Source organism: Gymnoscopelus microlampas, assembly GCF_963454915.1.
Source record: "Gymnoscopelus microlampas genome assembly, chromosome: 11".
NCBI lineage: Eukaryota > Metazoa > Chordata > Actinopteri > Myctophiformes > Myctophidae > Gymnoscopelus > Gymnoscopelus microlampas.
This window is the reverse complement of record NC_139948.1, coordinates 31,713,228-31,728,381: the sequence shown is the minus strand read 5'-3', so window position 1 is coordinate 31,728,381 and position 15,154 is coordinate 31,713,228. Positions and strand designations below refer to the sequence as shown.

The 15,154-nt window shown below is 39.9% G+C and overlaps 1 protein-coding gene across 2 annotated transcripts; it reads left to right on the top strand.

Annotated features, from left to right (window-relative positions):
• The first annotated feature begins 713 nt into the window (after positions 1–713).
• Positions 714–14,255, top strand: LOC311055868 (plexin domain-containing protein 1-like). 2 transcript variants are annotated; one of them, XM_084072138.1, is made up of 14 exons: positions 714–925; positions 9,913–10,076; positions 10,349–10,492; positions 11,627–11,696; positions 11,801–11,923; positions 12,017–12,135; positions 12,262–12,361; positions 12,458–12,553; positions 12,699–12,774; positions 12,962–13,022; positions 13,146–13,272; positions 13,575–13,604; positions 13,710–13,867; positions 13,975–14,255. In XM_084072138.1, exons 1-14 carry the CDS (start codon positions 847–849, stop codon positions 14,092–14,094), a joined length of 1,467 nt encoding a protein of 488 aa, XP_083928264.1. In that variant the 5' UTR covers positions 714–846; the 3' UTR covers positions 14,095–14,255. The 2 variants fall into 2 exon arrangements, with proteins under 2 accessions (XP_083928264.1, XP_083928263.1); XM_084072137.1 differs by having other exon boundaries at positions 13,575–13,610.
• The last annotated feature ends 899 nt before the right edge of the window (positions 14,256–15,154 follow it).

Here is a 15,154-nt window from a genome sequence, read left to right as displayed (position 1 = left end):
GTGTGTGTGTGTGTGTGTGTGTGTGTGTGTGTGTGTGTGTGTGTGTGTGTGTGTGTGTGTGTGTGTGTGTGTGTGTGTGTGTGTGTGTGTGTGTGTGTGTGTGTGTGCGCGCGCGCGTGTGTGAGTGTTGGTTTTTGTGACAGTCAGTGAAGCAACTTGTGACTTGTGAGATGGCCCCAAGATTTTTCACTGTCCTTGCGGCTATTTCTGTGCCTAGCCAGGGGGAGGCACCGTGTAGCCTAAATTGAGGCTTCTGTTTCTAGAGCTGTCTCTCAGGATGAGGAGAGAGGTGTATTTTGATTCCAGAGAATTTCACCAGGATCCAGAAGAGAGAGAAACTCAGATTTACCTAAGCTAAACAAACAAGAATATTCTGATAGCCAGGACTATGCTTTGAAGTCAGAAGATGAAACACTCTTCTCAGCTGCAATGCCTCATCAGTTGATCCCTGTGCCTTTGTAATCACCATGGCAACGGAAGAACAGCACTGAGGAGGAGAGAGAGGGTGTAGACAGAGAGAGAGAGAGAGAGAGAGAGAGAGAGAGAGAGAGAGAGAGAGAGAGAGAGAGAGAGAGAGAGAGAGAGAGAGAGAGAGAGAGAGAGAGAGAGAGAGAGAGAGAGAGAGAGAGAGAGAGAGAGAGAGAGAGAGAGAGAGAGAGAGAGAGAAGAGGGTGTGTGGAGAGAGTTTTTTGGGGACTGAGAGGAGTGAACAGCAGGGTGAAAGTGGGACTTGCATGAACTGTTTTGTATAGAGCAGAAAGAATAGAGAGAAAAGACAAGGATTTGATTTTTTGTTTTATTTTGTTGTCTATTTTTCTTTCTTTCTTTTTACTACTGTAACTGAACATGTGTATCCGTTTGGTGATGCTGATTTTCTGTCTCTCCCAAACAGAGTTGGGAAGAGTTTGGGCTCGACTGCAAACAGGTAAGCTTTTCATACTCCCAACCCTACTCTTGGCATCAAGTTCATATTTCCTTTCTCATATCTCATGTCAATTTACATTTTAGGCATTTCGCAGACGCTCTTATCCAGAGCAACTTACAAAGTGCAAGATTGAAGTAAATAGCATGAACCTTAGTCAACATACGACAGGGTAAATAGTTAAGTAAATAGAGTGCAAAGAAAACAATTTATCTAGGATATCAGGTAAACATCAAACCGAACATCTGTCTAAACAACATGCTATTCTTAGCATTTGTGGACCAACAAACAATATGTCACTCCTCATTGCTTTTATCTTCCCAACCTAAGCTTTACTTGTTCCTCATTCCATTCTCCCTACACCCCTTACAGTAGATCACAAAGTCGGTGCACTTGAGCGTGTGTAGGAACTGTTTTAAATTCTTTCTTTCTCCTGGGCCATCTTCCATTTTACCCTGAGAAAAAAAAAATTGTGCATGGACATAAACTGAATGAAGAGTTTCTGAAACAGACCAAACAATTTATATTCCTATTGACATTATTGACTTTTGTATGTGCATGTTATTGCTGCTATAATTATCATAAACCACAGGGCATGAGCATGAATCACTATGGACCGGCAAGTAAGCAGGCCCTTTTGTTTTGTTCCCCACCAAAAAAGAGTGACCCAGTTTATAATAAAGTGTACTATAAAAATACTGTATTCCACAAACATGCAAGTGACTCTAAAAAGAAACCCACAAACAGCCTGTCTAAGTTTTAAAATTAGATTTCAACTAGTTTTCTCCGTACCTCCCTGCTAGTCTTGAGCCTAGAACAATCTATAGAGGCAGCTTGTAAACACAAACAGAATTGATATTCCATTACATTCTATTCCATTGTAAATGGAATTACATTTTGTCATTTGGAAAAAAACAAGGCCATATGGCATGTTTATGAATGGTGCAGTGAAGTGTTTGTCATTTGTATGAACTGAGGTATATTTGACACAATGTTATTCACGTTTGTGTCCTGAATATAGTGCCCGGTTTAAGGAAGTAGATTGCTCATCGCGTATGTACAGTAGTTCTCTCTTGTCTCACATTGTCTTGTCCCTCCATCAATCCCACCCCTGTTGTAGTAGTCCCACTTTTACATTATTGCTCAACGTTTTCTTCTCTTCCCAAGTGTTTTTTCTTTCTCAAAGTATTGTCTATGATTAAGGAACTAGGAACTAGTTTTTCATCATCGTAATACAGGATTTTGTTTACGGAAGGAAATGTGCTGCAGTGTGTAAAACCCATAAAACAAAACATGACAAAGTACTGGCCAGGGGGAATTCATGTCTCAGTAGGCTATGCGCTATGGCACATGACCTGTGCTTGTTTCATTGTGGGTTCAAGCAAGACTATTGACCTGGGGTATATTGCATGTCTTTCTCTCTCACTCTCTGCTATGTGTTGTCCAGCAAAGAAAGAACTACTGCCTTTGGAGAGCCATCTGCAACATCTAAACCATATTATAAAAACACAGAGACCTGTGGTGGAAATGAATTGTGTACTGGCTGATGACCTCAGTGTTGGCTCCTAGTTCTGTTGAGAAGTTTGCTTAACAAATAGCTTGTATGTAATCCAGAATTATTTTGGGCTAAGTCTGAATTGGATGGAATAGGGCAAATGAATCTGAGACACTTGTACAATATCAGATCTTACATCAGTTGTTTTTGTCAGTCGCTCTCGATCTATGCACTGGATCTTATTTACTCAAAGTCATGTGCAATTTCATGGATTTTAAACAGTCTCATGAAGTGTTTTGGAAAAATATAGTGGCAAGTAAGAATACTGAAGTGCACAACTTTAGCAATTCCCTTTGCCAAGATCTGAGTGACTTATTTTTGGGAAGGTGCTTCATAATGTTCCTATAGGAATGTCACTCCTATAGGAATTGTCTTGGCCTAGACCATAGCACTTACACTCAAATGTCTTATCGGACAGAGAAAAAGTTGAAATAATCTCCTTTGCGCAGATTAAGTTTCACAATAACAGAAGTGTGAGGTAATCACAGTCACTTTAAATTTAAAAATTCTCTCTCGCGTTTACCTTGTCTGTTGTCTTTGGAAATGTCACTCACTACTAGTGAGTGACATTTCCACTTTCCATTTCCACTGCACTAGTGAGTCACTAGTGCAGTGCCACTCTGGCAGACACCATTATGTTTTGCCGTTTTAAGTTTCTCATCTGTTATGTATTTTGACACTTCTTTCAAATGTTATACACCCAGGGTGACTGCTACTATAGTATGTTAGCGATGTCTTTGGTGGCCAAAGTACGTACGTCATAATATATTACATGTTACCAAAGAAGATGGAAATAACATCTCTTAAGTTAACACTTAATCATGATTTCATATTTACGAAGACAATGCAAAGACAGTACAGTGTATATGGAAAGGCTGATGGACATATTAAATAAGCAGTGTAGATTGAATTTGATATTTTTACCATAAAAAATATAAACCCTTCCATTAATTTCCATCACAAAGGTAGATACTTTGTGCATTTCCATTTAATTACTACAATCAATGTTAAATTATTTGTAAACATGTTCCCTTAAATAGGTCAATGGTAATGTGCATGGCATGATGAAGCTGTGCCAGGTCGTGCAGCCTCTCCGGAGGAAAGGGTGTGGCCTCTCACCCCCGCACTGTGCTGACCACTCACAGAAAAAAGCATGTAATGGCTGGGTACCGCTTCCTCGAGGAACTGGTCAGAAATCAGCTTTTCTTCACAATGCCAGCCTGCTCTTTTGTTGTTTATATTTAGGAGAACATCTTTTTCTTATTAGATGTCTGACTAAATTGAATTTACTTTTCTAACTACCGATCATCCTTAGGCTGTATGAATATTGCTCTTGTTGTCTTTCTTTGTTATACTTTTATACTCTGAAACTGTCATAGTAGCCTATACTTTATTGCTGACCTGGCTTATCCAGTCTCATGTTATTCTTTTCACGTGTTGGAATTTATAACTTCATTTCACAATAAATCTGGCTACAATTCAAACATATGGCTTTGCCGCACACACATACTGTACAGTACACGTTTCTAATTTATCAACTTTATCACTGCACTTCATGCTGATGCTGCGGGGGAGTTAGCTTGGTTACAGTTTCAGGATAGCAGATACTGTATGACGTGTTGGATTGATATCACATTGAGAACATGCAGGCTGAGATCTTGGTTAAAAACAGAACCTCTGGCACAAGCCACAAGCTGTATTGTGTATTTTTCAGTGAGGACAAGATGTGAATAAAGGCATATTTATCAGTTATTATGATTTAGTGGAACATGGTTTAAATCTGATTTTTGATTACCTCAAAACAGACAAGGACCCCCAGGCGTAGACCCCAGTTCGCTGCCGTACACCACTCAAAACACAAACGGTCTCAGTCATTTCTCATTTTGCACTCTTTTGAAGGAGTTTGGGTTTTTCTTTTATAGTTTGCAAGCAGGGGAAAACATGTTAGAATTGATTGACTCATGTTGATTTCACATTGATATTTTGACATCTTAACAGAATCTGTTTCAGTTTGCCCACATACGTTTCAAAATGTCTTGTGTCTTGTGCATCAAATCAAACCCATATTTATTTGTTTAAGACAATTCAAACAGGGCAAGTCAATTGACTGTGTCCTGTTTAAAAAAGCAGATGGCATATGTTAATATTGCACAATGATCAGAAATGAAGCTCTGAAGGGGATACACACTGAAGATATGAGAGGCAAGGATTGTCAGCAAAATAACAGATGCTTGAATTTGAGTACAGTAGGAGACCTGAGATATGGTTCATATCAGCACACAAGCTTGCTTTTGACAGAGATGCACAAATGTGTTTAAACTAATATTTTCAATGAACTAGCAGTGACCAAAGGCATGCAAGGCTCATCTATGTACATATCAATAGTCCAATTTTTCTGTGATATTTCTTATTACAGGAGACTTAATACTTGTATAACAGAAACAACATGTGTGAATGTTCCCATGTCAGTCTGTTGATCTGTGAATGTGTGAAAGTGTTGTGTCTAACTGCGCTTAACAGTTTGTGAATGACATGAGAAATGTCAACAAGGGAACAGCTATTACATTTCTGTTATTCTACTGCCAGTGCCTACACAATTTTCAGTGGAGGCCATCTACTCAGCGGTGAATTAGAATAATCAGAATCAGCATCACAAGTGTTTGAAGTTTTTTTGTTTGTTTTTGTGACATGTACCGGTCTGTTTCATTTTAAGTCTTACTCTTATATATTGTTGACAGTTTTTTTATTTACACTAGTTAGGCCTCTCTATCCCTTCCATGAACTGCATTTTACATCTCAAAATAAACATGTCACTGCATGTCCCACTCTTAGTGGAGAGGGGATGGCTGCTTAAATATTCCTCTATCAAAACAGCTGAGGCAATCTGACTCTCTTTGGTGATGTGCCATGGTTTTCAGTGTCACTAGCCTATGTGACCCGAGTAGATAAAGTTAAACTTAATGTACGCTCTGCACCCCTCCCTGCTATTATAAACCTTATTGTGATACTAGGTTTGGAGCATATACACATCTACTTTCTTAAAGGAGTATTTCACCCAAAAAATGACTTATTTTCTATCACACCCCATGAAGCCTTGAATTCATGGAGATTTTTTTGTTTTTGTCGCATTCCTAAACCAATAATTTGATGACCGGCGGAGTCTCCGGTACTCAAAAAAGAGTCTCCTACACTGTCTCCTATTGACGATGACCCGGTCATCAAATTATAGGCTTAGGAATGCGACAAAAACAAAAAAATCTCCATGAATGCAAGGCTTCATGGGGTGTGTAATTGATAGAAAATAAGTCATTTTTTGGGTAAACTACTACTTAAACATGTTCAGGATTGCATTTGTCTATTTTTATCTAGAATTTTATGGTATTCCAGGAGAAAAGGCACTTAAGATTATCTTTTAGATCTCTAAACACATGTCTACGTCCACTGCACGTCCATAACAGAGAACTTAACAAGCTCCAACTGACACACATGGATTTGAAACACTGTTCAAATAAATCAAACGATGTACAGTGAGTGATCATCATACTGGTTTGATGACACTCTGTGTACACAGCTTTGATCATTGTGGAAGACGCAGATATATTTTGGTATTGTCTGAAAGCACTTGAATGTTTAAAACAGTCCTCACCACCCAATGTCCCACAGGCTGTACTCTGAGGGTTTGGCACACATGTGGCTATGTCCTGCATTCCCCTCCCAGGAGGACCATGCAGGCATCAAATCTACACCACCCAACATTCCACTGGCTTAAGTGGACCTATAACAGTATACCAGCAGTAAAACAATTATACACAAGTACAAAAATACAAGTTAAATGTGTTGAATAGCATTTATATGATCAGCTTTTATGTGAAATGTCCTAATTTGGGAAAATAGTACTTTTGAGTTCCATTCTGACAACATGCAGAGTAGAGAATTGTCTATTTTCTTGCAATCATTCCAAAAATTTAGTTTAACTCATGTTTATACAAGGAATTCCTTTCAGAGGACCATCAGAAAAAAGACCTTGCTTATGTCCATAATGACTGACAAGCCACAGGTTCTGTTGGAATTAAAGACATATTAGGCCTTAAATGTTCAAGCATGTTCAAATCATGTATACTTAATGTCATACTTAACATTACTTCAGACCATTTTACAAATTCTTCGTTTACATTTAGGGGAAAAAATTGCCTATTGAACATTGAAGGTGTTCATTATGTTCAGATGCCCACTCTTCCGGTCACCAACTGTACATAACAATCACTCATTCAGAGACCCAGTGCAGATAGGCCTAGCATCCAAGTCCATTATTCTATTTTATTGTACTGCATCCTTAAACATTTGCTTGTTTTGGTATATTAGGCCTACCTCCTATACTCTTACCTCTACAGTGTTAGTCTAGATCCTTTTGCTGTTGCTAACTTATCTCATCTACATCAACTATCGTTTGGCCAACAAATACTAAAGACTTTAATCACAGCATGGGTTTGGTGTATAGGGGGATTTACGTTGTTTGTAGGCATATGATGATTCTTGCACCATTGTGAGCTCCACCACTACAAGGAGGCTATTTCAGTGTTCACAAACCCCAGGAATCTGTTTTGTAACACAGATGTTTTATCCTTAGAATTAAGGACACAGCAAAACATCCAATTACTAGACCAATGTTTTCGATTTGATGCCTGCCCTGAACAGCGTTGGACGAATGCATGTGGCAGGTGGGCAGCAAAGTCTGGATCATTATACCTCAAGTTTTTAACTATAAAGCCTGGCAGCAAACACACACACGTGCAGGTATAAAAGCTCACAACGCGTCGTGAGCATGTATATCTGCAATATAAAAAATAAAAAAAACTTGAAATGAAATGTGGAATGTTAGGAAGATTTTTAATAACACATGTCCCTTTCAGATGGGGGTTTAGGGACAAATACATATTAATTAAGGGGTCAATGAAAATATTTGAGAACCACTGGTTAAAATTGTTAAATTGTGAAACAAGCCCAAATAAGCAACTACACTTTAAAAACAAGCAGAAAAACAAGCCTCAAGTGGCTTATAATAAGCAGACATGGCAACATTGAAACATACCTACAGTATTTCCTGGAATAACATTACGTTACTATCTAGGGCTGGCAAGTATAGCAGAACACACACAAACAAGACAACAGCTAACACAACTCGTAATCGAGCATGTAATTGAAATGTTTGAGCGTGGGCTTTCTGACTGGATCATAGAGAAGATCAGTCAGAGTTGACCCTGCTCAGTTTGATCTGCTCAATGCAACAATCCCGTAGAAGACACCAGTGACAGAGACAGACTCTTCGCGGCAGCCACGCTGACCACGCCATGATTCATGGAGTCTCTAAACGAGAAAACTGAGCGCCCGCCGCCCCGGAGTGATTCTCTACGCTTTTTTGTTTTCAATAACCCGGTAGCCATTCGAAAAGCTCCTGTAGTTTACTGAAAAGCGAGAGACAAAAACAGTAAACGTTAATAGTACAGGAACCAGACCGCATTTAGGGTTAGTAGAAACACCCCGGTTAGGGAGTGGGCGAGGCTCCAGAGTTTATAAAGGCTAGTGGCCAGCGTTGCCAGGTTTTGAGAGAAAAACAAGAAACCAGGTCTATGCTAACATGCCCAAAAGAAGCGACTATGCTACATGAGCCCTTTGAACCTATTTGAAAATAGCCGATCTACAAGCTCACAACGCGTCACATCGTGACGCGTTGCTCAAGCACAAGCAACTTTACAGAAAAAAACAAACCCAAAGTCGCTTATAATAAGCAGACATGGCAACGCTGCTAGTGACTTGACGTCAACGCCTCCTCCCGTAATATTTCTAAAAGGGCTGCGAAATCAATTCATCAAGCACAACTTAATCTGCAAACATGATGACAAGGAGTTTTTGTGAGAATGTGCTGCTACATGATCTGGCTTTAATTTGGATGTGTTTGTGTTTTTTATTATCCAACACAATAATTAATATTTCATCCTAAAGTCATAGTAGCATGTGTGTGTTTTTGATTATCCAATACAATAATGAAAAAAGGCTATGCCTTTTCACAAAAACATTAATGCATTTATATTTCTATAGCACAAAATAGCACTGGCAAATACACACACACACACGCGCGCACGCACGCACCCACGCACGCACGCACACACACACACACACACACACACACACACACACACACACACACACACACACACACACACACACACACACACACACACACACACACACACACACACACACTTTAGATAGTCCTACTTTATTATAATAAACCATAAACAAACCAACAACAAGGTTTTCATATGGCTTTAGATAGGCATACTTTATCATAATAAACCATAAAAATCCAACAACAAGGTTTACATATAGTGTTTGTATTTGTTGAAGACATGTCTTATTGTGTTCTGGGTTCCCAGAACTTTTGTTGTGTTATCCTTTTAGCCTTAATGTCTGACTGTATCACATGCTTACGTGTTTAAATTTCTGACTAATAAATTCAATCAATCAAAAAATCAATATGGGGCTTCGAAGAAAGGCTGTCATGAAATAAACACAAAAAATGTATTTCAAGTTCAAGACGTCATTGCCTTAAAAAGAAAATGTGGTTTGCAGCAAAGCAGAATGAAATATGCGGAAATGTATGAGGCATTTTAACAGTGGATATGCATTGGACAGTACAGAAAGTGCCCACGGAAGTGTGGCTATTGGGTGGAGTGGCTGTCTGTTACAGTTGAGCAAGTTTATGGATAAAGACAACATTAGTCAGTTTGACGTATCCTGTGGTCACTTGAACCTTAAGACATAAAGGGAGTGGTTCATGTTTTCCCCATGGGGTGGAGGGTGGGGGCTCGGACAGACTGTGTTTACTCTGACCTTTTTATTGGACTTATCTTACATACAAATCAGTGAGATCAGTCTGCTGAATACCAATTACGTTACTTGTGACTTTCACAAAACTCTTATGTTGATCGTTATTCTTCACATCCAGCTTTCCAAAACATAAGGAATTTCTACATTTCAGTAGTACATTTCACAAATGTAGCATTGATTGAATGAAATAAATGTGAAATTTACATAATTGTTCACATTTCAATATTTGAACCCTTGGATTCCTTCTCGGTTGGCCTGTTTTACAGAAAGTGTGAATATTAGTTTAAAAATGAATTAAATGTAAAACCACATTGTTTACAATAACACTGAGCCGCAATAGGCAAAACATATCAACTGAATAATAATTTAAACTGCCAGTTGTTACATTTTCCCACATTAGTCTGTTGTGTGTATTGTTTTCTATGTTTCTATGTTCAAAATTATGAGTGTAGAAATCATAAATAATTCTCGCATAATACTACACTGTGTGTGTCACAAGGTGTTGAGCAAAACATACTAACCTAATGTGTGTTAATGTATTTTCCAGATAATTGGCAAGGCTTGGGGACACAACATAAGGATGGCTCTAGAGCCAACGCTCTTGCCCACAGAGCCCAGAGGTCATCTTCAGGCCATGCTAGGATGAGCAGGGAGGTCCTGGGAGGAGCACTGACCATCGACACCCTTCCAGACAACATGACACACACAGTGGTGAGGGAGGTGATGGCATGGTCAGAGACAGACTGTAACCGTCAGACCAGAGTGCTACGATACTGTATAAGAATACTTTGTTTTTCTTGACACACTGGATGGGCTTTTTTTTGTTAAACACTGCCCTCTTCTGGAAGTAAGAAATGTACTCAATATAACTTGGTTTAACTGAGTTAATTGAGGATTTTACTCTGTTTAAAGACATTAGTTTATATAGAGACTTACTTAAGCCTAAAATTTGTCTCTCTATTTCTCTATTTGATGTCTGCCAGGAGGATTCTGGCAGGTATTACACATGGCGCAGTTTTGGCCCAGTGGACCGACGCACACGTGAACTCTGGGTAGACATGAGTGACCTCCAGCATGGACAAGTTAGGATGCACGGCATTCTGTCCAATACACACAAACAGGCTGCGGTAGGTGATATTCACACACACACACGCACGCACGCACGCACGCACGCACGCACGCACGCACGCACGCACGCACGCACGCACGCACGCAAGCAGGGCTGCCAACATTTGACTGTCTGAATCCAGGAGATTGGTTCCCCCCCGATTTGTTTTAACAGAGTAGATGTAATTTCCTGTGTTTTGGTGAATTTTGTGAGTTTGATACTTTTATCAGACTTGCTTTAGCATTGGAAAATAAATAATGGGTACAATTTCATCCAATAAAAAAAGTAGGCTTACAGAAATTGATTTGACGACTGAAGCAATGTAAGACCCATCTTTAATAACCACTCATTACTTAAAAGTTAATATCTCTGTATGCACTGGCATGCACTGACCACACCCCGAACCGGGGGGTCTGGGGGTCCTCCCCCCGAAACTTTTGAACATAGTAGATGTCATGTCCTGTGTTCTGGTGAATTTTGGGAGTTTGATACCAAATCCAGGAGAAAACCAGAAGAAATGACAATCCAGGAGAGTGTCAGGAGACGTGGTCAAAAACCAGGAGACTCGTGCGGGATCCAGGAGTGTTGGCAGCCCTGACACACACACACACACACACACACACACACACACACACACACACACACACACACACACACACACACACACACACACACACACACACACACACACACACACACACACACACACACACACACACACACACACACACACACACACACACACACACACACACACACACACACACACACACTTATACGCAAATAGAGTAAGGCGGGGTAAAGTGCTACTGTTGTTAACATAGCCAAGCCTTCAGCAAAGGAACATGGATGTGTACTCTGGCTGTCTTTCCAGTAGGGGATATAGCTCAGTGGTAGAGCATTTGACTGCAGATCAAGAGGTCCCTGGTTCAAATCCGGGTGTCCCCTCTTTTATGTCAAAAACATGACATTTGTTAAGTAAATAAATGTACTACTATTTGAAAATACAAATAGAGCATGAACTGGATCTCTCTCTCTTGTAATACATTACAAATCGAAACATGTTGACAATAAGAATTTTTAATTCTGCACATTGCAACAGACAGGTGTATAAATAAAAGCATGTCTGTCTCTCTTTCTTCTTCCACTCCAGAGGGTTGCCCTGTCATTTGGCTTTCCATTCTATGGACATTACCTGAGGCAGATTACCATAGCAACGGGAGGTACCATTGACCTTTTCCTTTGTGATTACATTTATATATTTTTAAATCAAAGTAATGCTATTTGTGCTAGTTTTGAAACATTCCTCCCATTTGCCCATTTTCAGGATTCATTTTCATGGGGGACATTACTCACCGTATGCTAACAGCCACACAGTACATAGCCCCTCTGATGGCAAATTTTGATCCCAGCTACTCAAAAGAATCCACTGTGCAGTACCTGGACAACGGTAAGATGTTAGCATGGTACTGCTGCAAAGCATCTTGTTCCACTGATTGCATGATTATTTGTTTGACTCTTCTTTGATCGGTACCTCCCACAGGTGATATGTTTGTGGTACAGTGGGAGAAGGTCAGACTCCATGGGAGAGAGGCAGAAGGGGCCTTCACCTTTCAGGCTGCTCTGCACAGAACAGGAACCATCACATTCAGCTACCGAGATGTGAGTCACACCCCACCTCCACTATGTACATCTGTTATCATTCAGAATAAACATGTGTGGTTTATTTTCTCATAGCCTCGTTCAAAATTAATCTCTTTGACTTCTTTCTGTGCCTCTCATCATCAGATACCTCTGCCAATGGAGGTGATTGGTTCAGCTCAGCATCCAGTGAAGGCAGGTTTGTCTGATGCCTTCATGGTACGCTTACCTTCACCGGAATCACCAGGTCAGCAATCTTTGTGCTAATTCATGCCCTCTTCTTTTTGTTATATTAGGAAATAATCAATTTGACAAAATGTCTAATGAGATGTCTCTCATATAGATGGCAAACAAAGGACAGTTTATGAATACCATCGGGTTGAGATAGATGCTACTAAGATTACCAACAACTCTGCTTTTGAATTCTCTTCTCTGCCAAGTAAGTGGTGTCTTTCCAAATTGTATCCACAGGGGGATGAGCAAAGGGGGGTATGAATATTGGCCTCAATCACCTCTCAAAAAAAAAATCTAATCTCTATATTTTCTTGTTTCTCTCATTCTGTTCCCTTGGCTTCCTGGGATAGCTTGTCTGCAATATGACACCTGTGAGCTGTGTGTGAACCAGACCTCCAGCTGTAGCTGGTGTAATGTACTCCAGAGGTGAGTACTGCAGAGTCTGCAGATCCATATCTACATATATCTAACATAAACAGTACATACTGTTTTATACATATTGTATAAGATAGATACTGTATATTACACTTTGCAAGTTGGTCTGGACAACTCACACATATACTGTATGTGGGAGAAGCTTTATTTGAATATGCAGTTTATATTGTGTGCTCAGATGCTCAGATGGCATGGACAGGCACAGGCAGGAATGGTTGGATTATGGCTGTTCAGAGGAGGTACAGTTGGAAATTTTTAATTATTATGAAATAACAGAATCAATTGTGAAATGATTCATTTATTGTTGTAAGCTTCTCACAATTTAGTTAAGACAGTTTATTGACATAATTATATGTGTACAGATTAAAGACATCACATGTGAAGATTACTCCAGGGGAAGTTCTGGCAGTTCCTTTGGTCCCTCTGTGACTCCAGACGCTAAGGCCACAACCCCCTTGAGTCCCCTACAAAATGGCTGTGAGACTGATGGTGAGTCAAGGCCGTAGCTGAGTTGTGTGTTACCAGGCAGTTATATTAAAATGATAGTGACTCTTAAAACTATTTGGTCCTTGCAAGCTATTGTTTTCTTTGTTTATTATATCCAGACTTTTAATTTGATGACATTTGAAGCATCTACTACACTGACTGTAGATGTAGATTTCAATATTGGCAAATGATATACATACACGTAGAATAGATTCTACAGCACACATTTGTTAACATTGTTATGAAATGCAGTACAGAGTATGCTCCTTTACATGATTTAATTTGAATTATTTGTCCATCTCCAGATGAAACCAAACATCACATCCTCTTGAATGGTAATGGTGAGTTGAGGTGTTCAGGGATATCAACATTATTTCATGAATATTTTTCATAGTCATGTGTAATATTCTGGAAGTCTGTTGTACCTTTGTCTCACACAGATCTGAAGACAAATTCTCCCAAGCAGAGTGACGGTTCATCTAATACCGGTGTCATAGCTGGTATAGTGGCTGCTCTCGTGTTGCTCTTGGCTCTGGTTCTCTTGGCTCTTTACATTAACTCCCACCCTGCTGCTGCATCGCCTCTTTACCTCCTCCAGGTGAGCGCAGCATGTTTTCATTCCACCTGAGTCAATAATAACAAAGCTATTGCTTGAATCTGTCCATTACCTCCAATTCTCTCTCTCTTTTTTGTTTTTTACTTTAGCGACGGAAGAACTACTGGCCATCCTTGAAGTTCAGAAAGCAAGGATTCCAAAACAGTTACACAGAGGTGGAGAGAGAGACGACTGAGAAGGAGAGCATTGTTGATGCTGGGCCTTGCTGAATAAATTGAAGAGCTGCACAGAGGGATGAAAAATACTGGGATATGGAAGAAACAATGTGTGAACTGAATACTTTAATATGGACCTTCCCAAATCCATTAAACATTCATATTCTCAAATCTGTTTTTACATTCTGGTGTGACTGATATATTTTACTGTGCTCAACCGGTCTGTTGCAAAATAAAGTTAAATTTGTCTTAATTTTGGTCATTTATTTCTGCCGAGTTTCCATTAAACATGATGTTGTTTTGGGGTGGCACTGGTTCAGGAGGTAGAGTGACTGTCTTGGAATCGGAAGGTTCACAGTTCAATCCCTAACTCCCCCTGCCTTGTGTGTTGAAGTGTCCTTGAGCAAGACTCTGAATCCCTCACTGCTCCTAATGAGCAGGTTGGTGCCTTGGTGCTTCCTCTGGAGTTAGAATGTGAAATATATATTTAAAGCGCTTTGGAGAAAGGTGCTATATAAATGCAGTGCATTTACCATTTGTTTTAAGAGGGAAATACATTCCAGTTTTAATAATAACTAGAAAAAGTGCTCCTCGGAGCACAAGTCTCCGCCAGCAGACTTGTGTTGGGAATGTTCTAATTCTTATGTTCTAATTCTTACATAAAATAGAACACAAGTGTCCTATCCGTCTGTATAACTGTCCTATCCGTCCTGTCTGTATATGTGTCCTATCCGTCCTGTCTGTATAAGTGTCCTATCCGTCCTGTCTGTATAAGTGTCCTATCCGTCCTGTCTGTGTAAGTGTCATATCCCTTCTGTCTATGTAAGTGTCCTATCTGTCCTATCTAATTGTTACAGTATCCACGATTTCTCAGCCATTTCGTGATTGTTCCTGTCTTACCTCACTTTGAAAGTGGCACAGACACTTTCAAAGTGACGCCATGTATTTACAGGCCGCTATGCGTCACTAGCCAATCAGATCACAGTATTTCACCGTATTGTCACGTGTCACGTGAGGCTTGACCAATCGGTGTGTCATATTTAGAAAGTGAAAATGCGGAAGTGGAGAGCCTCCTCGCCTCCTCCACTCGACTCCACTCGCCTCCTCCAAGACG